Source organism: Suncus etruscus, chromosome 17, assembly GCF_024139225.1.
Source record: "Suncus etruscus isolate mSunEtr1 chromosome 17, mSunEtr1.pri.cur, whole genome shotgun sequence".
NCBI lineage: Eukaryota > Metazoa > Chordata > Mammalia > Eulipotyphla > Soricidae > Suncus > Suncus etruscus.
Genome location: NC_064864.1, coordinates 40,943,689 through 40,971,676, shown reverse-complemented (window position 1 = coordinate 40,971,676; position 27,988 = coordinate 40,943,689). Strand labels below are relative to the sequence as shown.

Below are 27,988 nucleotides of genomic sequence, written 5' to 3'. Positions count from 1 at the left end.
AGCCCTTCCTCAAGCCCTGTGACAGAATGAACCCTCTGGATCTATGGCCCTGGATGGAGATCCCAGATGGGGGGTATGTGAAAATTTCCAAAACAAAAGATAAAAAGTGAGGTGTGACCTACTACCTGCCGTCCCATGTATGGGCACTGTCCTTTACTATGACAGCAAAGATACCGGAAACTTTATGATTTTCAGATAAAAACAAAACAAAACAAAAATAGCAGGATCCTCCAAACCTTCTGGGGCCAAGAGGGTGATATGGTTGGTCTACATCTCACACACTACTATCAATATCTCACCAAACCTCCTCAGGAATTGCCTCTCCAAGGCAAACCTAGACACCCCTCTTTCCTTCTGGCTTTTCCTAGAGGAAGCACAGAAAGGGAAGTGCCCTTGCCAGGCTTGTGGGCAGCCTAGAGCCAGGTGCCTCACTGGTATCTGTGTCTGGGGAGCCCCAGAGATCACAGTTCTCCATAACCTCAAGGAGGCACTTGTACTCTGCATCTGGACCTCACACTTTTATTTCAGCCACACCAGGCAGTGCTCTGGCATTACTCCTGGATCAATGCTCAGGGATCACTCCTGGTGTGCTGTGGGTCGGCTATATTGGGTGCTCGAGACAGAACCCAGATCAGCCGCCTGCCCCAGCCAGCCCAGCACACAGTTCTAAATCTTGAAGCTAGCAGCGTCCAGGGTGCAAATGGCCCTGTCCTGGACTTTGGCGGAGGAAAGATGATCTTCCTGCTTGGGAGGTGCAGCCGGAGGGAAAGCAGTGCGGGAGAGAGAACCCACCTCCCACCACCCTGCCAGCCTTCCTCCAGTCCTGCTAGCTTCAAGGAAACTTTGGGGGGTCCGACAGAGAAGGGGAGGAGAATCTAGTGGGTTTGTAGGGAGCCCCCCCTCCACCTTGACAGTTTCCACCCTCAAGGTGCCAGGCTACAACAGCTTGGAGACACCTGGATCGATTGTGCTGTCCCCACCACCCACAAAGTCAGTGTCATCGTCTGGTCTGTGCCCCCCACTTCACCCCCAGTGATGCTATGGGCAAAAATGAGATCCCCATCCCCCCTAGAGCAAGCAGCTGGGTCTGCGGGTGTGGGGTGCGCGGAAACGTGCGCATCCTCCGCCTGTGCGCGCGCGGGTGTGTGTGTTTAGCTTGCGGGGTCTGGACCTGGGGGTGCTGGCAGGTCTCCCAGCTCGAGTCCTCCAGCCCCGCAGTCTCCCCCACATCCCCAGGCAAGGGCCCCGCGCGCGCTTTCACCTTTGAAACTGCGGCTGGCGGGTGTCGGGGAGGCGGTGCGCGGGGCGGGGGCTGCGGGGAGGAGCCTGGCCCTTGGCTGTGCGCTCCCCATTGATGGATGGATGAGTGTCGGGCGGGCGTGAGTGTGCGGCTGAGCCTTTTTCTGCGTGTGCGCGCGCGCGGGGCCGGTCCATTTTGCAGCTCGCGGCCGGCAGTCGGGGGAGCTGCCAGGAGGGAGCGAGGGAGCCGCCGCGGCAGCCGGGAACCCCGAGCGCAGCCCAGCACCCCCAGACCCGGGCGATCGCCCTCCGCGCACCGTCGCGGGCCCCTCCCCAGGTGTCTCCTCTCCCGGCCCGCCCGGGCGCCGCGCTCGCTCCGGGGTGCTCGGTCGTGGGAGCGCACCTGGAGCGGCCCCGCACGGGCATGGTCAGCGGCCGCGGCCGCCCGGCTCGCCATCGGGACGCACAGAGGGCGACATGGCGCTGACGCCCCTCCGGCGGGGACCCTCGGCCCGGCTCGGCTCGCCCCGGCTCTGGCTGCTGCTTCTGTGGACCTTCGCCTGGCGCCCGGGGGCCACGGCCTGCCCCGCCCTCTGCACCTGCACCGGCACCACGGTGGACTGTCACGGCGCGGGGCTCCGGGCCATCCCCAAAAACATCCCCCGGAATACCGAGCGCCTGTGAGTACGCCCCGCGCACCCACCCACCCCATCCCAGAGGCAGCGGGGCGCACCACCCCTGAGTGGGGAGAAGGGGATCAGAGCCCAGACCCTGGCTGGGCACAGGGAGTCCACGGTTGGCCGTGGGCTAGGTTGGTGGCCCCCTTTAGCGCCTTCCCCCCAGTTCAGACTGCTTCCCTGCCTTGGATTGGAAGCCCTCCAGACTGCCAGCCCCTGCCTCTAGCTTGCACCTGCCCCCTGCCCTGCGCTGCAGACCCTCTCCCTCCACTGCGCTAGCTCTTTATTCCTCCAGGGTATCCTGGACTCCTGGGTACAGTGCCTCCTTTTGGGCAGAGAGGCGATGGGAGGGTAATTCAGGGCACATGTGTCCTTGGCCTGAGCTCTGCAGGTGTTTTGAAGGGGGCCAGGTGGATGCCACAAAGTTTCAGCCTCCTTCCATTGTCTACCCCAAGACCCAAAGAATTCTGCCCTAGCAGGTGTCAGATCTCAGTTCTGTACTGGTGCCACCTCCTCTGTGCAGCCCTCCTCAACCCTGGCAGACAATGAGGGCAGGAGGACTCTGTCTAGGTTTGGGGCTTAGGGTGACCTTCCATAGCTAGACATGGGAAGATGGGAAGTGGGGCTGGAGCCCAGAGCTGATGACTGGGTGGTCAGGAGCGGGGGTGGGTGCGGGATATGTGAGGTTCAAGCATTTGACCATCATGGCAAGTCAGAAAAGTCTTGCTTCTTCTTCTTCTTCTTCTTTTTTTTTTTTTTTTGACTTATCTCTTCTCACATCTGAATTTCTAGAAGCAGCTCAGTCCTTTCTAGCCCCTTTGGGCTATGTAGGGTATGTGAGTGCATGTGAGTCCGTGCAGCATGCGTGTTGTTTGCAGAGCCACTGGTTTGTTGCCCAGATTTTCCTGTGGAGCGTGTGCTCCGTGCAGAGAGGCCAGGGAACCTGGGCAGGGGCCATGGAGAGCTCTGACCACACGCAGGGCCTTTGTGCGATGTGCAGAGGTGGCTGCCTTGGTAGGGGAAGGAGTTGGACTCTGGAGAACCTTATTGCTCCTTCCCACCCTGGAGCAACTGCAGAGGCACCTTGAAAGCACATGCCTATTTTCCTAACTTTGGAGGCATTTTCGTGCCTCCCGGCTGTTCAGGGAGAGCTGTCTACTGGATCAAACTCTCCTCCAAGGTCAGCAATTAGCGAGCATGAGTTTGCCCCAGACACTTCTTGGCAGAGTCTGAAAAATTCCCTTGGAGGATTCAGAGAATTTGCAATCAAGATGCAATCTAGTGGGGGGGGGGGGAAAGGCTGTGTGTGTGTGTGTGTGTGTGTGTGTGTTCACATGTGTGTTGAGGGGCCAAAGAGAGAGGAGTGTGGGGAGATGGTACGCAAACCCAATTTCCTTATGGCAGCATGTATTTCTTTCCCCTACCCTTTTATTAGCTCATCCAGTGATGCTCAGGGGTTAATCCTGGCTCTGCACTCAAGAATTACTCCTGGTGGTGATCAGGGAACAGGATGGGATGCTGTTGATCAAACCCAGGTTGGCCGTTTGCCTTTCAAGTGCCCTACCCACCGTGCTATCTCTCCAACCCAAGGGCAGCCTATATTTTAACGTGGGTAGATATGGAGAGGGACAAAGGGCAGAAATCCTTCCAGAGGCACCCTGTGTGTCAGGTCACCCTTCACACTTGCTCCCCCTGGGGACCTTCTCCTGCTCCTCTGCCATGTCCGCTGGGGCACTCCTGCCGCTGTTACCCTGGAAGCAGCCTAGGCTTGCGCCGCTGTATAGCCCCTCTCCTTTGCTGTTAGGTCTTGGCTCTCTCTCATGCTTGTCTCTTGTTTCTTATTCTCACAGCACCTCGAGTTATCTGGTTCTCCACTTTAATGAATCCTTAAGGTCTTTTTCCTTTAGTGTGAGATGGAAGTGAAGTTTTGTTTTTCAAGGAGCGAGCTGGGGCCCCAGCTCAGTTCATGATTTGCTGGGTGACATCGTGTGAGTTACTTACCTTTTCGGAGTCTTAGTTGCTTTTCATCAGAAGTGGGACTGCTGTTACACAAAGGTCAGGCAGGTATTTGAAAGGACTGAAAAGGAAGTGCAGGAAGTATCTGTAGGTATCCCCTGCTTTTTGAAAGTCACCTTATGTTCTCCTTCTTTGCATTATGAAAGATTGACATTGGTTTACATTTCCTAATTAAAAGTAATCTGGGGCCAGGGTCAAAGGTTCCCAAATGGGGTTCCCAGCACTGCCTGCCCCTTAAGTGTTACTGGCTGTAACCTTGATGGTCCCCAACAGGTACATGTATCTCTGAGCACCACAGAGAAGCCTCCTACTGTCCCCCCTCCCCCAAGAAACCAGAAAAGGACTTTTGCTTTTTTTTCTTCCAATGTTGGGAAATCAAACTCAACTCTCATTCTTGCAAGGTACAAACTAGTTCATTGACTACATCCTTGGCCCATTTCCACTTTAAAATTTTTATTTATTTCTGATTTTGGTCACATTTCGTGGTGTTCAGGGTTTACTTCCAGCTTGGTACTCAGGGATCAAGCCTGAGGTGGACCATAGGTGGTGATGGAGATTGATCCCAGGTTGGCTGTATGTAAAGCAAGCATCCTACTCTCTGACTATCACTCCGGCCTTAGGAGACCCTCTTCCATGACAGAATACACAAAAGCACAGAGTTGAGCATTTATTTTGCAACATTCATACAGAAGTCACATGATGAGCCATGAATTGGGACCTTTAGACTCCTTGCTCAGGACCACCTTATAAGGATTTATGTTGCTCTGGGAATGATCAAAAAGTAATATTCATGTAAGTGAATAGTGGTGCTTTGCCTTACCCAGTTGGACCTGTGAACAGTTTCCTCGGTGCATAGGTTTGGGAAGTGAATATTCTGATGGCTTATCCTTGAGTTACACACATATTTATGGTGGCTAGAATGCACTGAGGTGTTGCTCCAGTGGAAAGGGACCCCATTTCTGCTTCTGGGGTAGAGTCCAGAGGACTGGCCATGCCTCACAGAACTATTAGAGTCTGAGAGAAGATCAGGCTAGGATGGACAGGAAACACTGGGATAAAGGAACATCTCAGAGGATGGACCATTTTATTAGGGTACTTAGGCACCCAGTTTGAGTGGAATTTTCTCACACGGAGAGGTCAGGCAACCTGGAATGAATGTAGCCTGCAGCCTTCAGGCATGAGTGCCTGACCACTGCCTGGACCCTGAGCCTGTGTCCATGCTGTGTCCAGTGTGTGTGTGTGTGTGTGTTTTGTGTGTGTGTGTGTGTGTGTGTGTGTGTGTGTGTGTGTGTGTGTGTGTGTGTGTGTGTGTGTAAGATTCTAGGCTGGGAGGCAGCAGGGATAGGAAAGGACTTTCTCCATCTGAATTTTTCCTTTTGGGAACTTCAGAGTTAGAATCTAGGAGCAAATTGTAATTTTGGGCTGGAAGGAGCCATGATCTTTGCAGATGAGGAAACTTCTGGTGCTGGGAAAGGGCACAGAGAGCAGAGAAAATCACCTGCCTTTTTTTAATGGGCAGGGTGCAGAAAAAACTGCTGGAGGAGGAAAAGAACACCCTGAAAAGAGGCCTTGGGGAGAGCACAGGAGAGCTGTGAATAACTGTGGCAAATGCACTCACTCATCAATATGGGAGCCATGCAGCAGCGGGTCCTGCCATGCAGGGTCCTGGGAGGCTGTGAAATTTTTATAGACCACAGCTGTGCATTTGCCTTTTGTCCTCTGGGCAGTTTCTATGGTAGCCCAGGAGGCTGGCAACTCGGGGATTTTCGATTCCATAACTCCAGGTTCCATAACTCTGTCCCCCTAAAGGGGAAGGAACTGTCATAGGTTTTCTGTGGGGACCTCTGGGCTACACAAGCCCCAGAGCTGCTGAGGCTATTGGTTTAGCTTGAGGGGCTGTGAGGGGGGGGGATTGGGGGTCGATTGATAAATAATTCACCGCAAGGCCACAGTTGAAACACAGAGGGAGGTGTGGGGGTGCGGAAGAGGCCTACTTTGTTGCTGTGTTTCTCAGCAGAACCCCCATGAAGGCCACTGATAATTGTTTCTCTTCTGTTCAAAGACTTTGACTTTCAGTTGGTTGCTTTTTTGTTTTGAAGATTAAACAATCTCTGGGACTGGGATTGTGGAGGAGGGTGATGAAAGTATTTTGTGTGAACACTGTTGCTGACCTCCTTCAGCCTCCTTTCGCTCAGATTCTGCTTGTGGGTGCTGAGTGCAGGGGAAACGGGAGATTGGGGATTTGGTCTCTGGTCTCAGGAATGCATGTTTCCAGGCCAGGGTACAGCCTTCTTGCCCCCAGTATGGACTCCTTGTCTCTCAGCGGTGTTCACTACCCTTGTCATGGCATCATAGAGACCCGGAGCGGGGTAGGGCTGGGCCTTCTTCAGGTTTCCCCATTCAACAGGGCAGGGTGGTCACCCCAAGGAAGATTGCCCAGGGAACCCCCAGATGAATCTGGGAGCCTGTTGGGATTCCAGATCATACAAGAAGGGTGGAGTGGTGCTCAGTGGGTCAAACCAAAGCCAAGTCTAACCCCAGATTTGACTCTGCTCGGTGAGCACTGTGCCAGGCCCTGTGGCCTCCTGCTGTAGAGACTTGCCTAGTGGGAGCAGAGCTGCCTCCTGCAAAGCCTTGAGCTGCCATAAACAAGTGTGCTGAGATCTTTGCTACAATCTGCCTAACCGGGGCAGGACGCCCAGTGCTTTCAGTCTCTTTGCATCAAGACTCAGTTTCCTTATCTGTGAAAGGAGATGATGGCATTGCACGTTTGGGGTTAAGTGAACAGATGCATGTAGAGAGCTGGTAGCAGACTTGGCACGTGGCTGGCATTTTGCCCTTTGGCCTCTGGGCATAGTGATCCCTGCCGCTTTAGGGGGCTGTTGCCAGGCTTCCTTCATGCCCTTATCTGTGAAAAAGTTCTGGGATTCAAACATGAGTTGATGTAATCATTCCTCAAACTACTTGGGAGGCCCAGGTTTGAGGGTTCAGATGGGGGTAGGATAGGTCTCTGAACTCTCCCAGGGTCTGCTGGCTTCAGAACGCCTTGCCCAGCCCTGGTGAGTTTGCCTCTGTGCCTGGGGATTTGGAATCAGAGAACTGGGTGGTGCTGGCACTGGGAGCCATGGCTCTGCTTCCAGACCGCCTGTATTTTTAGTCCCTTCTGCCTTTCAGCAGCTAGGGGGACCTTCGCCAGTTTTGGGGTTTATGCGAGCGGAAGCATTCTCTCATTCAGCAGATAGCATCTGCCTAGAGGTGCATGAACAGTATTGAGTAAGTCCCAAAAGGGTCTCGCTCTCTGAGATCTGCTCCACGGGAGAGATGGAGCTGAATGATGTCCAATGAGGATGAACATGAAGAACTGGAAAAAGGGGCTGGAGCGGTGGCGCAGTGGTAGGGAATTTGCCTGGCACACAGCTGACCCACAACGTCCCATATGGTCCCCCAGGCCAGGAGCTATTTTTGAGTGCATATTCAGGAGTAACTCCCGAGCATCACCCAGTGTGGCCCAAAAACTGAAAACAAAAAACAAACAAACAAAAGAACTAGAAAAAGGGATCTGGAGGGAAAGCAGGGCTACCCAGTACCCCGTCTTCGTACAGAACAGAACCTACATTTCAGGCTGGCTGGAATATTCAGTTCTTTTGGGCCATTAGCTCTGATCTGGCACACAGTTGGTTGATAAATGAAAGTCTTACCTTTGTTATGATGGTGACTGAATACCAGGGACATGCACAGAACTTGGGCTTTTTTCTTTTTCTCTTCCTCTGATTGGAGATAGAGCTGCCTTGTCTGCCTTAGGGACCCTGAAGCAGCCAGGGCTGTGCTGTCCCTCCATGGTGTCCCCTCTCTGAAGCCAGGGGTGGTGCGGTGTTCGGACTGTCTGTAGGGCAGGAGCCTTGCATTAGTGGAGCAGACGTGCACTTGGCGGAGTTACCGCCTCCAGTTCTGTGCCGGCATTAGCCGCTCGGCAGGGCTCTGGCTTAATGGGATTTTCTCCCCAAATGCTGTAATTATCGCCATCCAAATACTTATTACCCAGAGCAGATGACGGCCGGGCTTTGGGCCACAGCCAGGGAGCTGAGCTGTGCTTGGGGGCGGAGAATTGGCTCTTCCTTTTGAGCTCTAGACCCCCTCCCCTGCTTTCTGGAGCCCACTCTGTGGCCCACAAACAGCTGGTGGCACCTGCTGGGTATGTAGTGGCCAATGAGGTTCAGAGTGAGGACTTGAGTCTGGGGAAGGAGGGAAGCTGAGTGCTGGGGGTGGGGTAGGATGGGAAATTGTATGCAAAAGAATGTGTTTGGGACAGCCCTGCCTGCAGCTCAGGGTGGCCAGGGACAAGCCAATGTGAGCCATGAATAACTAGCGCATAGTTCGCAGGCAGCGCTGTGACTCAATTCTTCATAGGTATTAGGGGCCAGCCATGGTATGACCTCCTAGAGTGTGTATCTAAGTGGCCAGAATAAGGGTGCTCTGAGGAAGTGCCATCATGGCATAGGTCTGTGCCTGGAAGACTATATAGGAAGGAGCATTTAGAGACAGAAGCATGGCAAGAGATTTCGGGATGATCAGGAGGTGGGCCCATTTATTTGGGAAGAAGCTAGAGGAGCTGCATTGGCAGCTGAGATGAACAATCATGTTGGTGGATTCAGAGCACACAGATTAGTGGGTGGCATTGGGGCCCTGGGTTGAGACTTGGGGCTATTAGAAAATGTATATGTACAACTTTTAATAGAAAACCTTTTTTTTTGTTGTTGTTGTTATTGTTTTTGAGCCACACCTAGCTCTCTTCAGGGGTTACTCCTGACTCTGCATTGAGAAATCACTCCTGGCAGCCTTGGGGTACTATATGGGAGTTGGAGACTGAACCTGGGTCATCCATGTGCAAGGCAAACACCCCACTCTCTGTGCTATTGCTCCAGCCCCTCAAAACACTTTTTTTCCTATTTGTGTGTTGTATGTGTGTGTGTGTGTGTGTGATGTTTGGATCAGACATGACTATGCTCAGGGCTTACTCTTGGCTCTGTGCTCAGGTATCACTCCTTTGGGGACTATATATGGTTTCTGGAATCAAGCTGGATCAGTTCCATGCAAGATGAGTGCCTTAAACCATGGACTCCTCTCTGGCCCAAACATACTGGTTTTCCCACACCTTGTGATACTTATGAGTTACTTCTGACTCTGCACTCAGGGAATTCCCCTAGCAGTGATAAAGGGATCTTCTGTGGTGCTGGAGATCAAACAGGGGTCTACTGCATGCAAGGCAAACCCCTTCTCCCCTGTGCTATTTTATCAGCACTTTTTTTATTCTTTTTGTTTATGAATCACATTTGGCTATACTCGGGGGCTGCTTTCCAGTTCAATCTAGTGCTCAGGGGTTGGTTTCTCCCAATGGTGCTTGGGAAACCATGAGGTGCCAGGAATTGAACTTGAGGCTTCCATATGCAATTTATGTGTTTAGCTCTTTGAGCCATCTCTGTGGTCACTAAACTTTTTTCTCCCTTTACTAGTAGATTGTTTATTTGAGGTGCCTGGGGTCACACATTCTAGCATGTGTCCAGTCACTGAACCACATCCCAGTTTTGTCTGTTTTTTTTTTAATTATTTTAAATACATTCTTTAATTGAATCATCATGAGATAAACAGTTTCAAAGTTGCTCACGATTGAGTTTCAGACATACAATGTCCAACAACCTTCAACAATGCACATTTCCCGACACCAATGTCCCTAGTTTCCCTCCTGATCTCCCTTCTGCTCTCCTCCCTGCTGCCTCTGGTAGATATTCTCTCTCTCTTTCTCTCTCTTCCTTTATTTGTTTTAGGCACTGAGGTTTGCAATATTGCTACTAAATGGTATGATGCATATCACTTTATCCCCTTTCAACAGCTACTTCTTTTTTTTTTTTTGGGGGGGGGGCCACACCCGGCAGTGCTCAGGGGTTCCTCCTGGCTGTCTGCTCAGAAATAGCTCCTGGCAGGCACGGGGGACCATATGGGACACCGGGATTCGAATCAACCACCTTTGGGCCTGGATCGGCTGCTTGCAAGGCAAACGCCGCTGTGCTATCTCTCCGATCAACAGCTACTTCTTGACTAGAGTGATCATTCCCAACTATCATTGTCATAGTGCTCCCTTCTCTGTCCTAACTGCATTCCCTGCTCTTTGTGGCAAGTTTCCTACCATGGACCAGTCCTCCTAGTGTCTTTGACTATTATTATCATACTCTCTTTTGTTTTATATCCCACAAATGAGCCAGCCATGTCTATTTCTAATTTGAACCAAATTCTTTAACTGTTTTTTTCTTTGGTTTTGATAATTTTGAAACATATAGGCCAATTATTCTGTTAAATGTCTTTCATTTTGACTTCACCTGATCTTTTCTCTGATATCCATTTCAGGTAAGTTTTGGTAGGGGGAAGAAAGGCTAAGTAAACAATGAAATGTGCTTCTTGGAGGATGAGTTATGTCACCAACCCTAGGACGGTGCATTTTATCTTTGATCTCTTGTTAGCTGCTGTCTGTTAACCTTCTCTGCTGGAAAGTGATATTTTCCTTCTTGTTATTGATAAGTAATTTTGGGAAAATACTCTGAGGCAATGTAAGTATTCTGTTTCCTTTCAAACTTTCTTGGCATTCCTTGGTGAGAAATATCTAGTTCTGTCGTTTTTTTTTTCTCCCTTAAGAGTTGGCATTCTGGGCCCGGAGAGATAGCACAGCGGCATTTGCCTTGCAAGCAGCCGATCCAGGACCAAAGGTGGTTGGTTCGAATCCCAGTGTCCCATATGGTCCCCCCTGCCTGCCAGGAGCTATTTCTGAGCAAACAGCCAGGAGTAACCCCTGAGCACTGCCGGGTGTGACCCAAAAACCAAAAAAAAAAAAAAAAAAGAGTTGGCATTCTACTGCTAGAAAGAACGTTCCTCCATGTCATCTGCATGTCTGTTCAAAATGGTAGGAACTCAAGAGGTTATTCTTTCATACATGGAGTGATCATTTGTCATCACATTAGTTCAGTGCTGAGCGTGACCTGTACCTGGTCAGGATGGTTCAAGGTACTCCTGGGTCCTTTGGACAAGACCCTTTCAATACTTGTCCCAGGGGTTTGAGTGGAATACATATACAAATAGAGTTTGTTAATTCTATTGCCTGGATTTGAGGTGGTGAGGATCAATGGGAAGAGAGACCAGCTTGGGTGGGAGGGTATTTGTTGGTTATAGTGACGATGATCTTTGACTTTCCTATGATATTTGTATTTTTATGCTTTTTTAAAAAATCAAAAGAGGCTGGAGACAAAACAGGGCTTAAAGTGCTTGCCTTACATGTGGTTGTCTAAGGCTTGATCTCTGGGACCAAATATTGTCCCCTCAACACTACCAGGACTAATCCTTGTGCACAGAACCAGGACTAAGTTTCGAGTACCACCAGGTATAACCCCAAAACAAAATAAAAAATGTGAAACAGGTCTTGTTTTAAAATAATTTTAGATTCTGAAAGATGGAATGTTCTTATATACCCTAATGCTACCAGCTTTTCTCACTGTAGCATGATTGTCAAAACTTAGAGATTAAAACTTACCAAAACTTAGAGAGCTGAGACTGTTAGCTTAGAGTTAGACTGTTAGAAATCCCCTGGATTTCTCCTGACCACTTCTGATCACACATCCTTTTTCTATCCCAGAAACCTGCCCCAGAGTTCAGGTTTAGCTGCCTCTCTCAGAGGCATCCTATACCTCTGACAGCTCTTTGATCTTTCTTGGCTTTCTGTGATTGTGATACTATGAAAAGTTCTAATTAGCCAGTTATTCTGAAGAATGTTCTCCAGTCTGGGCTGGTCTGGGTGGATTGAGGCTTTGCATTCGGACCAGGAGTACCGAAGAAGGCAGTCCTTCTCAGAGGTTTCTTGTGGTTGACGTGGCTTAGTCTCTTTGCTAGTGTTGGTGATTCTGGGGACAAAGAGATCTGCCAGATGCCCCATTTGTCACATTGCCACCATTCCATTTGCAGTTAACAAACATTTGCAGGGAAATAGTTTGAAGAAACATCTTTTTGTCTTCACTTTCTCACCTACTAATTTTTACTACTCATTAATGGATCTTGCCTGCAACCATCATTATCCAATTTTGATTTTCTATTTTTCCTCATACCTCCTGCATTTATTAATTGAAATTCTTCTTTAGGGAAGAGAATTTTATTGCTTTTTTAAGAGAGTGGGTACCTTGGGTTTTGAGTTCTGGAGGGCACAGACTAGTTCTCATGGTTGTTGTATACCCAACACTTGGTACAAAGGAAAAGCTCAAGGCTCTGTACTTGATGAGTTTTTAAAAGTACACACAAAAACTTTTATTAACTCATTTCATGATTGTGATCTGTGCTTTAAAAAAATGTTGTCATTGGGGGCTGGAGAGATGGCATGGAGGTAGGGTTTTACCTTGCATACAGAAGAACGGTGGTTCGAATCCTGGCATTCCATTTGGTCCCCTGAGCCTGCCAGGAGCGATTTCTGAGTGTAGAGTCAGGAGTAACCCCTGAGCGCTGCTGGGTGAGACCCAAAAACAAACAAAAAATATTAAAAATGTTGTCATTGTGGTAGCCTGAAACCCATGAGTCTGTTAACTTTCAGGGTAAAAGGAACTTTACAAACGTTGCAAAATTAATGATCTGGAGAAGGGAAACTACCTCAGGTGATTAATCACGAGTCCTTGCAAGTGGGAGGATCAGAGTCAGCCATAGCAGATGGGACAAGGAAAGCCAGAGCTTGGAATGATGGAAGAGGCCCTGATCAAAGAATTCAGGCAGCTCTAGAGTGACAAGGGGTGGAATTTTGTCCCATAGACTGCAGACAGGAACTCAACGATGCCAATCTCCACCCTGAGCCCAGTGTGACTGATTTTGGATTTCTGGTCACCAGAATTGTAAGATGATAAATGCATGTCCTTTAGAGCCTTAAAAAGGTAGCAGTTTGTGATAGCAACACGGGATAGGCTCAAGGTGTCTGGAGGCCACAGCAGACTGGAGCAGGATCAGCCTGAAGAGAGGCAGAGGGTGCTAGGAGGAGGTGGGGAGGGTTGTGTGGGGCCCAAAGGGCACACACTGGGAGATGGAGTTTGTGGACATAATCAAGCCAGGGAGTGAGATTGTTCCTCGGGAAGAAGAATTCTGCTGGTTTTGGCCTGTTTCTTTCTAATTGCCAGGAAGCAGTTGTATGCCTACTTTGTAGGAGATAAGCAGGAGGGCCTTTCGGGTGCTGGCACAGAAACTCCATTAGGAGGCAGCCGAGAGAAGCTGGGGCAAAATGCAGAAACCTGGTTCTCTTGAGCAGTGCTGGCTCAGTCTGTTTTTGGCAAAGGCCCCTCAGGTGGTGTAGACGTGGGAGATCCCAAAACCCCTTCGAGAATATCACATCATTTGCTGGTGAAACAAGCTCATCCAAGACTCAGTGCTGCCTCCAGCCTCTGCCACCAGAGAGGAGGAGGGCATGGCGTGGGGGACAGCTGATACACCCTGAGTGTCCGACAGGTGGGCCTGGGGGAGCCACTGTGCTGCCAAAGCCTGAGGACTTTGGAGATGAGAAGGAAGGTAACTGTGGAGAACTGCCAACCTGGCTGCAGATGAGGTCCCGGCAGAGTGCCTGGCACTGATGGGGCTCACTGGCAGGCCAGGCAGACCGGTTTCCTGGGAGAAGTGGAAGGCGGGAGGCAGATGGTCCAGATGGAGTAGGTGGTGAGGACGGTTTGGAGGAAGACAATAAAGCTGTGAGTGCTGAGGGAGATCAGCTGGCAGTGCAGGGGGACATGTGGACAGGTGTCTGAGGTGTAGCGGGGAGAAGCCAACTTTGGGAAACTCAGGGGACCTGAGAGAGATGGGAAGCGAGGTGGAAAGCTGCAGAGGAAGCGTAATATTGGGGTCTCTGCTTTGTATTAGTTGAGGAGAAAGAAGCTCCCTACAGCCTTTTACTCATGACCACCCTGGGAGGAGAGGTTCCGTACCCTTCTTTGAGGGTGATGGGGCAGTTCGGAGAGGTGGAGCCCTGTGTCTTCTGGTGTGTATGTGAAGATGCAAATTCCCTGCATCTTGGGACTATGAAATGCATTTATGTTGGTTTTAAAACCTGATTCTGGCTTTTCTCATTCATACATCAGACATTCACTCAGCATTTACCTATGTCAAGGCTGAGCACTGGGGTCAGGAAGGCAAGTAAGTGGGTGACAATTGCTCTCTTCCTACACATATTGCTAAGTTTTTGACTGGGATTGGAAGGAGGAGAAGCCTGGGTGGGTGATGAGCAATGGTGGGGTGAAGGAGGCTGGGCTGAAGGAGTTGGCTGGTGGGCAGCCTCTTAGGGGCATGGGTGGGATGTGACTGCAGGGTTAGTTGAGGGCAGGCTGCTGATCCTAGAAGGGGAATAGCAAGAGCAAAATTGGCCCCTCAGGTGGTATAGACTGAAGAGAAGGGACTGGGGTGTGGTTTGAGCCTTAGAATGGAATCTACCATGGAGTATTATGCTGATCCCTCACATCTGTCAAAATGGCTATGATTTGGGGCCAGGAAGCTGGTTGACAGCTTTTATTCAGAAGTCCCAGGGTGGATCCCTGACACCACACAGTCCCTGAGCATCCAAGTCAAAAGTAGTTTCTAAGCACTGCTGATATGGTCCCAAATTAATTAAGTATTGGGGTGGATGTGAAGTGGGAAACATTGTTCCCTGTTTCTGGGCATGTAACTATGTCATTGATCTACAGTTATCTAACTAGATGATGATTCCTCTAAACCTGAATATGGAACCATCTAGGAGCCAGCAACCTCACTTCTATGTGTATAAAGGAGCTGAAAGCAGGGTCTCAGATACATATTCGCATACTCAAGTTCAAAGCATTGTTCACAAGCATTAATGGGTCCATTAAATCATCCATGTCCATTGACAAATGAAGGGACTGTGTGTGTGTGTGTGTGTATGTGTGTGTGTGTGTGTGTGTGTGTGATTTAGTCTTTAACAAGGAAGGCAATATGGCAAGGATGCCCTTGTGGCCAATCAGTCGAGCTCAGTGAGATGAGTCTCAAAAAATAAGCACAATGACCCACTCCAGAGGACTCTACAGCAGCCTGGTGAGGGACAGGGAAGAACAGTTTCATGAGCAATTTCAGTTTTGTAGGATGGGAGAGTTCTAGAGATGTGCTGAGCAATATATGACTTCACACAGCTCTGCTCAGTGGTGTGCGGACAAAGGGCAGATTTTAGAGTCTATGGATTTTGTCTCAGTTGGAAAAATAAAGAGCTGGACCCTGGAATCAGACAAGTTGGTATTTGTTCAGGTTTTTTGTACCTGACTTGGCTGATCTTGAACAAATTACTTAAATTATTGATGCCTCAGTTTCTTCATCAGTAAGTCAAGGTTGATTTGAGATAGATAGCTTTGAGATAGATGCTGTTATGAGACATTTTTGCAGGGGTTTGAGGGGCTCAGATAGGGACACTTGACAGTGCTCAGGGTTTGCTCCTGGCTTTATGCTTAGGGGTCACTCCTGGTAGTAGAGAGCATATTCAGTGTTGGAATTGAACCAAGGCAAACTTTAAACCCTGCACTCTCTCTCTCTGGCCCACCCAAAATTATTAAATTGGATTTCCTTTTTCTGGGGTAGGGATTTAGGCCACATCCAAGTGCCCAGGAGTTCCTTTTGGGTCTATGCTTAGGGGTCATTTCTGGCACTTCTTGGTGTACCATATGGAAAATGAATCAAGGTCAGCCTCGTACAAGACAAGCATCTTAATGCCTATACTATATCTCCAGCCCTGTATGGGGCTTAGGCGAGCTAGCTTAGCTGCAATCAAGAGTACAGATAGCCCCTGTCATCTGAAGGAGAGTGTTCCTGTGAGATCTTCCTTAAGGTCAACTGATGTAAAGCTATCATTAATGATTCACAGAGAAAAAAAACCCCTGAGCATTCCCCAAATCCCCAAACACCTTCTCAGATCATACTGTGAAGGCATATTATATACATTACAGCTTAAACAGTACTACATATAAGGTTAAAGCAGGAATTCTAGGGATCCGCCATAGCCACACATGGACACAGTTCCCAGCGAGGGGTTCCATGGGCCTCATCTCACTGCCCAGGGGCTTACTACAAAGAAACACTATTTTTTCTTTTATCCTTCCATCAAAAGAGTGGAAACTCTCTTCAGACATCATGTGGTGCATGAAAAACTAGAACAAATGTAGGTTTCCCATGAAAGCTGGGGCTTTCTGGGACCTGGGGCTCCTGCATAAAAGCTGTGGTCTGAGCTGGGGTTAGTGCTCAGGGGCAGAGTACCTGCCTTCCCTGTCTCAGGCCCTGGGCCTTATCTCCTAGCACTGCAGAAAGAACAAAAAAGCAAAGTGGTCTGACATGGACTTTCTAAAAGCAGGTGATACCTGTATATATAATGCTGGTCTGTAGTCAAGGAGGCAGGAGACCCCAGGAAGCCCAAGGGACAATGAGGAATGGTTAGGGCTCCTGACTCCTCTTTGCTGGAGCTTCTTTCCCAGTCACCTTTGTTTTTTGTTTTTTGTTTTTTTTTTACAAGGAAACTTTTATTTTCAGTTTTCATCAAGAAATTTGCTGCGTTTTTTTTTTTTTTTTTTTTTTTTTTTTTTTTTTTTTTATGCTTTTGGTTCTTTTCCGTTTTGTTGTTGTTATTCCTTTCCACTTTATTCTATTCTAACCGCTCAGTGGCTGGAGCTGCTGGGTTCCTGGTGTTAAAAAGATGCCAGCAGAGGTAGCTGTGTCTAGCCCAGGGGCCCGGCCCTCTCTGAATACCCTCCTCTCAAAAGAAAAATAAAAGACAGAGAGAGGGTGGTCCCAGTGCTGGAGCTGACCCTGGGCCTGAAGAGTCCAGTGGGAAGTGGACAGATACTCTTCATCAGCCAACCCTAGGCTGAGGATTGAGGTGAACACTCTCAGGCTGGACCCCTTATGTCTGCTGTAGCTAGGCTGAGAGGCAGTATTGCTCATTCCATTTCGATTTAGTGAGAAAGACAGCAGTGAGTATAGCACAGTTGACAGAGAAGAGCAGGCTGGCCTCTTTCAGAGAGCCTCATCCTAAAACAGCTCTGAATCAAAACTAGCTTTGAGAGGAGGAGCTACATGGACAACCACACAAAGCTTGTTTAGAGGAAGGGACATTTCAACTGAAAGGGGAAATATGTTAGAAGAAATCCAGCTGTTTTGTTGGTGCTGAGAGGGATGTTCTAGATGGTCCTAGACTGTTCTACCTAGCCTGCTCTAAAAAGTTCTGGGCTTTACTAGGCTGAAGGGCAGAATGGGCAAAGTTGCCTGAGCCACAAACACTGGTGTGGTGAAGAACAAAGCTCTAGGAGGAGCTGAGACCTTCAAGGCTGGTATTGGTCAATGAAAGATGGAAAAACTCAGTCTTCCCTCTCCACAGGAGGCCAGGGAAGGCTTTTGGGCATCAACAGTGGCCACTCTGTAAGGAGCCTTTCTTGCTTATGTCCACTGATTGCTTAACTGATGGATTTTTATTTTTGGAGTTCTGTGCTGTGGAAAGGTAGTGGTGGTGGTGGTGGTGTGTGTGTATGTGTGTGTGTGTGTGTGTGTGTGTGTTCTATGTATGTATGTATGTATGTATGTATGTGTGCGCACTGCTGGGTCTGTGGTCCTCTGCTTTTGGGGTTGGCTGGGTGAGGGAATCCTTGGCTCCACTCTCCCTGGTGACAGCAGACACTCAGTATGGAGTTGGCCAGGCACGATGTCACTGGGCAGAGCCAAGTGGCTCAGCTCCTCAGCCCCAAGCAGTTCACTCAGCCAGAGCAGGTGTTCTTCTTTGGGGGACTGCAGGAAAAAAGTTGGAGGTGGCCAAGACTCCTCATCATTACTACAGGATTTGGCCCCTGTGGAATGTTCTGGCTCCAGGGAACCAGCTTCTAGAACAGCTGGAGTTTGCAGACGAGAGTGATGGGAAGCCCAGACACCCAGCGTGTTTATTCCCTTGGCTTGAGGAAATCCTGGGTTTTCTGCTGATCAGAGATCCCCAGATGCTGGAGAGTAGGTTCTGATTTCCTGGTAGGATTCAGGGACTTCTGTTGTGTTTGTGTTGTTTGCTAGCTAACTTGGCTTTAGAGAATTTTCTCCAAAATCTCTCACTGCTAAGGTTTCCTTCAGCTGGGACCACACAGGAGGCGATGGGTGTCGTGCTGCTGTTTGGAACAGCTTGCTCCTGCTGGCAGTTGCCCTGAGCTGCAGCTTTGCCTTCCAGACCTCTGTGGTTTGGGTCTCTGCCCACCAGCACAGGTCTGAGCTGATCTGGGGCACTGGGCAGAGCTGGGGTCCTTGGGGAAAAACAACAACAACGACAACAACAAAATAATCACAGCGGGTAATTAATGCCAGTCTAGAAAGCACTTATGTGAGCCTCCCACACATCTCAGTCTGATCAGAGGCCCTGAGGGTCCCTCCAAGGTCTGACCACTGAGTGGGAGGTGGCATGTGGGGCAAAACCATCACTGTGATGTCAGGGTCCTGGCCTGGGATCCCACTGGCTTGGCTTTGATCCTCCTCTCCTCACATTTCTTAGTTTTAGCAAGTAGTTTTAGCAATGAAGCTACTTGCTTCATCACCTGGGCCTCAGTCTTCTCCTGAACAAGATAGAAGCACTCCTTTGTGGGGTGCCCAGCAAGGAGAACTGGGGGGAGGGAGAGGGTAGGCAGCAAGAGCCTGAGGAAGTGAGAAAATGCAGCAGAGCATGGGACCCTGCTCCCAGCTTCCTCCTGAGAATTGGGGGAGGCCGGCTGACCCAGAGGTCCCACTTCACTTGGCTGCTGGGGCTGTGAAGTTCTCATCTCACAGCCCCCTTGCCGGGGAGGAGAGGGTCGCTATGGCAACCTCTAGGGCCACCTGTCAGAGGAGAAAATTGAGCTCAGGGTTTCATTCCAGCAGCCTCTGCTGAGGATTTCGGGGAAATGGTTGGCCAGGTTGGAAACTAGATCCTGTGGGCCTCATTGAGGAGAAGCAGGGCGGCTCCCTAGAGGCCATTCTCTTAGTCTGAGTGGCAGTGATGCCTCCTGAAGCAACGACCCTCAGACCTGGGGCCTTGTGACAGCTGCTCCACATTTCTTTCCCCAAGGCTCTCGAGGGCTTTCCAGGGCTGGAGGCACTCAGCTGTGGGAAGGGAGCAAGGCTGGTGGAGCAGGCTGGACTCCAGGTGGGCTCAGGTCAATGTGGCCACTATGACTCAGACCCTCTTCCCCAGCTAGGGTGCTGTAAGGAGAGGAGACAGATCCATGTTTGTTCTTCTCTTGCTGTTTTACCTTTGTTGTCTCTGACTGTCTTTGTGGAGTGGAGGTGCAGTGGGGTGCAGGAAGTGAGGCAAAGGGTGTGGACTGAACTGACCCGTGGACTAAGGAATGGACCCTGCAGCGCATACAGTGGACCTGGAGCACACACACAGTGGACCTGGGGCAGAGGCCTGCCTGGGAGATGCCTTCAGAAACCTCTGTGAGCCGTCCCACCTAGCTCACACATGGGGATTCCATTTGAACCTCACTTTGTTCTTACAGTACATTTGTCTCTGCCTCCATTTTGCCATCTGTGAAATGAATGATTATTGTAATCAAGCGCTGTGTAGAATACATGGCTGCCATGAGGTGGAATAGTGTTAAACCTACCTCGTTTTTCATGGTTTTTCCAATTCGGTTTTCATAAATCCTCCCAAATGCCCTTCAGGCTCTCTATCGTATTGTATGGTGTTGAACAATACTGTACGCTATTGAACAGCATCAAAATAGCTTGAATGTTTGGGTAATGAGAGTCAGGGAGTGTTCCAGTAATTTGAAGGGGTATTATTTTTGCCAATCACAGACCTAAGTGGAGAGCAACCAGGGTGTAATTATAGAAAGTATATTATAAGTGTAATATGAAGATGTATGATAGAGTGTGTCCCACATATATTACTCATCCCCAGATCTAGGGTGAGAGAGATAATACAGTGCATTAGGAACTTGTCTTACATGCAGCCAAACTGGGATCCCAGATGGTTCCCTAAACACTGCCAGGAGTGATTTATGAGCATAGAGCGAGAAGTAACTAAACCCTGAATATCACCGGTATGGCCCCAAACCAAACAAAAAGCAAAACATAACCTCTGAAAAACCCTCCACATCCTCTTATCTTTAGAACCTTGGAATAACACTTGGCAAAGAGTACATCTTCAAAAAGTAATTTTTGAGGGACTGGCGAGATAGCGTGGAGGTAAGGCGTTTGCCTTCCATGCAGAAGAACAGTGGTTCAAATCCCGGCATCCCATATGGCCCCCATGCCTGCCAGGGGCGGTTTCTGAGCATAGAGCCAGGAGTAACCCCTGAGCGCTGCTGGGTGTGACCCAAAAACCACCACCACCAACAACAACAAAAAAATGTATTTGTTGAATTAGCTCAGCAATATATAAAGTTGTAATAAAAGGAAACATTATTATTGGAAGAAATTATTCCAGAATGTTAGAAATATGGGGGAGATTACTTCTGGGTATTGGTGATTTTAATTTTGCCTTGTTTTTTGGGAAATCAAATAAAATCCAATGATACATACAGACTATTCTTATTTTTAATGTAATAATGTACTAGCTTGAATATAATGTTGACTTATATATAGATGTCTTTAAAAAGAAACCTCAGGAGCCAGAGCCATAGTATAATAGGCCACTGGTGCTGCAGGTGCTGACCCGGGTTCAATCCCAAACACTCATATGTTCTCTTGAGCCCCATACCAGGAGAGATCCCTAAGTGTAGAACCAGGCGTAAGTCCTGAGCATATGTATCCCCCATAAATAAATAAGAGGAAATTTGGGTAAGCAGAGAAATATGAGAAAGTAACAAGGTTACCTCCAGACTCTTTTTTTTTTTTTTTTTTTTTTTTTTTTTTGGTTTTTGGGCCACACCCGGCAGTGCTCAGGGTCACTCCTGGCTGTCTGCTCAGAAATAGCTCCTGGCAGGCACGAGGGACCATATGGGACACCGGGATTCGAACCAACCACCTTTGGTCCTGGATCGGCTGCTTGCAAGGCAAACGCCGCTGTGCTATCTCTCCGGGCCCTACCTCCAGTCTCACTGCGAAGAAGTCACAGCCCTCAGTGAGCCTGTTCTCTTCATTTTCCTGTATTCATGAGCATGTGTGTTTTTCATATGTGTGAGGTAAGGATGTATGTGAGTGCATGTATCAGGATGAGGCAGTGTTGCATACACTCCAGGAGGGATAAGAAAGAGCAGGTATGATTGCAAGCTCAGAGCCGCCAGTGGAGACAGGCACCATATGGAGGTGTTCTGGGCCTGGAGAGATTCTGTGCTGTGACTCAGTGATAGAACTTTTGGGGGACAGTGGTAGAGTGCCCACCTGACTCACCTCTGCAATTAACTGATTCCCAAAGCTTATGTGTAAGTTTTCTTTTCTTTTTTCACACTCTGTAATGCTTAGGGGTTACTCCTGACTCTGCTCTCAGGAATTTCTCTGGGCAGTGCTTGGGGGACCATCTAGGATACAGGGGATCAAACCCACGTCTGCCGTGTGCAAGACAAACACCCTCTATGGCTTGAATCGCAGTGTGTGAGGAAAGTCTTATCTTTCCAACTAGACCGAGCTCTTTCAGGGCCCTCCCTGACCTCCCCACAGTGGGCCATTCCCAGTGACAGGCATGGCCAGGAAACACCCACCCAGTGCCCAGGGTGAGAAGATGGACAGCCTTGTGCCAAATGGACAGGAGCCTGGGGCTGAGCCCCCAGACCATCTTACCTTCTTCATCTCTTATTTTCTCTTCTAGGGAACTCAACGGTAACAATATCACCCGGATCCACAAGAATGACTTCGCTGGGCTCAAGCAGCTGCGGGTGCTGTGAGTAAAAGAGGGGCCCTGACTTGACAATGGCCATGGGATTCCCAAACAGAGTCTGGTGGTGGGTGGTAAGGTAAGAGGCCCCTGCCCTGGAGGAGAGGATCTTGGGGCACCGTGAGTAGCTAGAGGTGCTGGAAGCAAAGCTTACTTATGACCCAGCAGGGTCTGGGGGAACAGATTCTTTGGCTGTCTACAGACAACCCTGAGGGGCCTCTAGGTCCCTGTCTTCATCTTCTCAGGTTGCTGTAATAAAGTTTAACCTGGTGATTTGTAGCCACTGCTGGACTTGAGGTGTAATGAGATGGAAAAAAATTGCTGACTTAAAGCAGTGCTTGCTTCTCAGCTTTTTTTTTTCTTTTTTTCTTTTTTTTCCTGGTCACCCCTGGCAGCGCTCAGGGGTTCCTCCTGGCTTTTTGCTCAGAAATCGCCCCTGGCAGGCTCGGGGGACCATATGGGATGCCAGGATTCGAACCACCGACCTTCTGCATGCAAGGCGAACACCTTACCTCCATGCTATTTCTCCGGCCCCTGTTTGTTTGTTTTTGTTTTTGGATTTGAGTCATACTGGGTGGTGCTCATAGGTTACTCCTGACCCTGCACTTAAGAATCACTCCTGGCAGTGTTTGGGGGACCATGTGGGATGCAGTGATCAAACCTTGGTAGTCTGCATGCAAGTGCCCTCTGTGCTGTACTCTCCTAACCCCCCAGCTTTCCACCATTTTTCCTGGCTTTGGCACCTTGGACCTTGTTTCCTACCTGTGACTACCCTGTTTTACCTGTTGGTCTCCCATCTCATAGAAAAGGCCTCATTTATGTGATTTTTCCACCTGTGGCCCCCTTGGAAGATGTGCACAGGAAGACATATGCCTCTACTTGAGAAATAACACCTACTTCTTAGAGTTCTGGTGGGAGGTTCCTGAATAGCTTCTCACCTTGTCTTCACAAGGCCTCTCCACTGCATGCACTATGAACACTCTCTGCTGTGTTTTCTATTCTGTTTCTGTTTGGGGGACCTACCTAGTAGAGGTGAGGGGACTGTGCAATACTGGGGATCACAGGCTTCTACTTGTAATTTATATGCACAGGATCTTTGGGCACTCTCCCCTTTCCTGCTGTTTCCTTCTCTAAGGATGATCTGTGGATGATGTCAGATTAGGAACCCACCCTATAACCTCATTTTACCTCCCTAAAGGCTCTGTTTCCAAATACAGTTATGTTGGGACTAAAGTTAGGGTTTTAATAATTCAGTCTACATTAATCACCACAGTTCTCAGAACTGAACCTCAGAAGAATTGCCCAGCAAAGCCTCTCTGAGCAAGAGAGCCATAGTGGCAGGTTGTGACAGGACAGAGGTGACTTCCCTGGAGCGCTTGATGGTGGCAGATGTTGGAGCTCATGGACTCTCATCTGCAAAGGAGCTGTCCTTGGCTGCCACCCTGTCAGACTGGCCTATTCTGCTGAGCTTGGCTGTTCTGGTCTGTCCTCTGGTATATAGGAAAGGCTTGACATCGAGCTCAGGTGTGCCAGAAAGGTCACATGACCTTCTTTGCTCCCCATTGGCTCAGCCCTGATTCTCCCACCAGACTGGCAGGAAGTTCCATGTCTTATTGTCACATGCTCCTTCATCTACCTCCAAGGACGTGTAGGGTTCAAGGCCTTGATTATCTCAGAACCAGTGGCCTCAGCTATGAGATATTTGGGCAGAACTAACTCCTGGTAATTGCCCTTCTTTGGGTCATTGCTGTCTTGTGCAGGTCTGGCATCTCATCTCTGCTGTTCTGAACTTACTGATTGACCTCATATCCCCTTTTAGGCTCTAGGAATCTCTTTAGTTTTTTCCTTTCTTTCCTGGGGTCCAACTCTCCTCTACAGAAGCTTTTTGGAAACAGAGTTTCTGGGGATTGGCCAGATTCTGAACCATCTCTGAGACCCCAAGGGAGTCCCCTAAATCACCTAATGATAGGGAAAAGTGAAAAGATTTGGGGGCAAAACAAGCTGGACACTCAAACGTGACTATGCCGTGAGCAGTCGGGGCAGCTCAGCCTGCCCGTAGATACCCTGGGTTCTAGTGGCCATGAAGCCAGGTGGTTTAGCTGGCAGCAGATGGGGCCAGGCAGAGACGGGTACAGGCAGAGGGGTGTCGTCTGCCAATTGCAGAATATTTGCTGCATGTGTGGGCTTTGCCTAGTTGGCACTGGCTCCCCCCACATGACTGATCCCCCCTGCTTTATCCCTTGGACATGTGCCCTATGGGCTGAGCTGGGCTGCACGTGCCAGTCGACAGGGGCCAGCCCTGCTGCCCGCTGCTGGGCTGGGCTTCCCCCAGTGTTTTGATTTTTGTGTTCAGGACCCTGGGTCTGCTGCCTGAATGTGGCTTTAGGGGTTTGTGTGGTGCAGGGAACTACATGCATATTTTTCTGTCAGGGGAACCAGGTAAGCTGAGGAGTTCGTGGAAGGGAATTTGCTTTGCTCTGGCCAAGGTGGGGTCTGGTTGAACTCCAGGCACTGCCTCTGCATCACTCTATCTCTCTGTGTAGGAGTTCATATCTGCCTCATCCTGAGTCTCCTTGTCTCTTTGTTTCCCCAGGCAGCTGATGGAGAACCAGATTGGAGTGGTGGAACGGGGTGCTTTTGATGACATGAAGGAGCTGGAGCGACTGTGAGTATCTGTGGGTGATGTTGCGGGGGAGAGACTTGAAGGAGACCTAGGCCTGGTGGATGTACATGCCCAGTGTCGCTCCTGTGGCCACAGTGTCTCCAGATATGAAGGCAGTTGGAGAACACCCTCAGCCACACCTGCAGGCTGCCCTGAAAAACTAGGACTAAAAAAATATCCCAGGGGTGATGAAGTTCTTTCTGAGCCTCATTTCCTGACATAAGCACTGCCCTTTGATTTGGGGGCCCTGAAAGGAAGCCTTGGTGTATGTATGGCCACCTAAGGAATTGTGGTTTGGGTGTTTTGGGCCAGGATGGGGGTTAGCCGGCAAAGGGGTCTTGGTCAATTATCTGCATTTCACATAGGTGGTGGTGGAAATATAATGAAAGGGATGCAGCTGGGGGAGATGGCAGTAGTATCCAGCCAAGGTGGTCATCCCTCCCTGCCCTCACTGGGTTTCCCTTTGCTAGGTGAATTAACTACAGGAGTAAAAGGTCCTGAAGTTCATGCCCTTAGAACCATAAAGTGATCTGAACCCCAAGAAGATAATGAGATATATGGCTAGTACTTAAATTAATAAGGTCTTCATTCTACATTATTAATTAAATACTTAAAGAAATTGAAAATAGTCATTCTGGTGGAGATATAGGTCTGAAATCACATTAGAATAAATCTGGTCCAATTTTTATGAAATTCACACAAGTTAAAATCATATCATGAGAGGCTTAGAGGCCCACCAAGTAGGGGTAGGAGGAAAGAGAAGCGGGTAATGTGAATATGATAATATAGAGAACTTAGCTAGCTAGGGTTTAGGGTTAGTGCCGGGCAGGTTCAGGAAACTAACTTTTTCATGTTATTAATCTTTCATATATACATAAAAACTTAAAACAACTGTTTGGGGGTCGGAGTGGTGGCACAAGTAGTAGGGTGTTTGCCTTGCATGTGACTAACCTAGGACGGACCACGGTTCTATCCCCTGGCATCCTATATGGTTCCCCCAAGACAGGAGTGATTTCTGAGTGCATAGGCAGGAGTAATCCCTGAGCGTCAATGGGTGTGACCCCCCCCCCAAAAAAAAAAAAAACTCCAAAGAGATTCCTAGAGTCTAAAAGAGGTCTGAGGTCAATCAGTAAGTTCAGGAACAGCAGAGATGAGATGCCAGACCTGCACAAGACAGCAATGACCCAAAGAACTAGTTTGGAACTAGTTCAAGTAAAAATCACTTTAAAAAAAAAATCTAAGCTTTTTGCGGGGGAGAGTTTGGATTTGGGAACCACATCTGGGGGTGCTTAGGGGTTACTCCTGCTCAATGTTTGAAAGCTGCTCTTGGCTCAAAATGCTAGAGGAATCATATAGAGTGCTGGGGATTAATCCAGTCTTGGCACCATACAAGGCAAACTCTTTCTTGTACTCTCTCCCTGGCACATTTTTGAACAGTAGTTAATGCTTTGAAATGCGCTCAGTTCACAATATAACATTAAGTGGGAAATTCAGGAAGTTTAATTTGTATTAAAGTCACTTGCTCTTACTACAGGATCTAGGAAGTGGAAATAATCAACAATATTAACTTATTACACTGAATGACAGGATGACAGTTAACTTGAATTTTACTCCTAGTGTTTTTATTTATCTATGAAATTAATTTTTTTTACCATGAGTTTGTAATGATAGTTATGGTCATTTTTGATTGCCTTACTCTGAACTAATGCTACAATCAGCTCTTTGCCCCCACTATATCATCTAATCCTTAAAACAACTCCAGGCTCAGTGGCAGAGCTTATAGATGAGAAAAGGAGGTGCCCAGAAGTTAAAGGCATTCGCCCCATTAAATGGTTATTAAGTGATTAAGAGGAGAAGAGGGGATTAGAACCCAGATCATTTTCCTCCAAAGCCTGAGCTCTTAATGACGATGACCTAATACCTTACTTTTCTCTTTGACTTCCAAGAAAATAAGGTATTAAATAAAGGGAAAGGAAGATGGTTGTCTCCTCTCCTTCCTGCTGCCTGGAACAAAACCAAGACTGTCTTTCTTTTGTGTCCTAAAATCCCAGTGACACAGAGCCGGCAGCTAGAACAGATGTTTGGTCGGTCCCTTGTTTGTTTTCTTTAAAAGCCTCAGAACAAAAATCCATATTCATGACCTGGCTCTAAGGGACTGACTTGGACCGGGCTCTTTTTCTCCTGTGCTGGTGCTGCCATGCCCTGCAGGAGGAGGGAAGGGAAGAGGGTCTAGACATGACCAGGGTAGCCACGACATGCCTGCTGCCACCACTCAGGCTTGGCAGGGCTGGTCCTCCTTCCTGAGTCAGGACTTGCTTTGGATTCTGACCCTCTATCTCTTCTAGTTCCTTCCTTCCAGTTTGGGTCAGCAGCAATTTAATGGGGGCTGTTATTCTTGGATACTCCATCTTGAAGGTTTCTGTGCACCTCGCTGACAGTCAGATCTTCCATCTCACTCCCAAAGACTCACTTGGATCATTTAGCCCTAAGAGAAGGCAGGAGTTCCTCAGGGTATGGCTCAGTGACAGAGGCCTCTGGTTGAATTTCTGCCCCCACATCTCTGGATGCAGTTCCAGATCCATTGGGGAGGCCCTGATAAACATGAAACCTATATTTGTGCACTGCTGCAGCCAAGGGCAACTCCCTCCCAACCCACAGATATCACAACAACAAAGGAAAAGAAGGACAAGGATGGAAGGAGAGGGGTTGGCTGTGGTTTGGTGGTAGGGCACTCTAGTTGTCTTGCATGGGTGAAGGCCTAGGTTCGATCTCTGGCACTAAACCCCCCCCCCCAAAAAAAAACACACACAACAAAATTGGATAAACTGAGTGTTGTTAAATATCCTGTAGGGCTGAAGAGTTAATATAGAGGTTATGGTACTTTCCTCACATGGTTTTATCCTTAGTTTATATAGTACTCAGACACTGCCAAGGAGTGGTTTAGAGCAGAGATGCCAGGACTAAGCCCTGAGCACTAGCAGGCGTGTCCCAAACTACCCCACCCAAACACCCAATAAACGAAACAAACCCTCAAATCATTCTTTTATGTACTCAAAATGTCTTAAGTTTAACTTACAAATGTACTCTCAATACCAACCCCCATTTATTTCTTTGTGCCACACCTGGCAATGCTGAGGGCTTCCTCCTGGCTCTGTAAGAATCATTCCTGGTGGGCTTAGGAAACCATATGGGATGCCAGGGATTGAACCCGGGTAGGCTATGCATAAGGCAAATACCTTATCTGCTATACTATTCCCTCTCCATTTGTGAGGTGAAGGTACTCCTGCCTGTGCTTATGGCTTACTCCTTGCTCTGTGCTCAGGGGTGACTCCTGTTGATGCTCAGGGACCATATGTGGTGCTGGGGTCAGATTAAGCCACAGTCAAATGCATACAATGCAAGTGCTTCACCTCTTGCCTTATCTTTCTGGCCTGATTCCCTGTTTTTTTCAGCAGGAGGTATGTTGGAGCTACGGAGTTTTGAGCCCAAACCACCATGTTTGCCTTGTTTGTGATTTTTGGGTGTTGG

General features: G+C 48.8%; 1 protein-coding gene across 1 annotated transcript in view; it reads left to right on the top strand.

The window, feature by feature from the left end:
• Positions 1 to 1,525: 1,525 nt before the first annotated feature.
• Positions 1,526 to 27,988, top strand: part of SLIT1 (slit guidance ligand 1) — a 157,904-nt gene continuing 131,441 nt past the window's right edge. Inside the window, exons 1-3 of the mRNA XM_049764381.1 lie at positions 1,526 to 1,919; positions 21,733 to 21,804; positions 24,392 to 24,463. Of these exons, the coding sequence (XP_049620338.1) occupies positions 1,717 to 1,919; positions 21,733 to 21,804; positions 24,392 to 24,463 (347 nt within the window). The 5' untranslated portion in view covers positions 1,526 to 1,716. The remainder of the gene's footprint in view (positions 1,920 to 21,732; positions 21,805 to 24,391; positions 24,464 to 27,988) is intronic.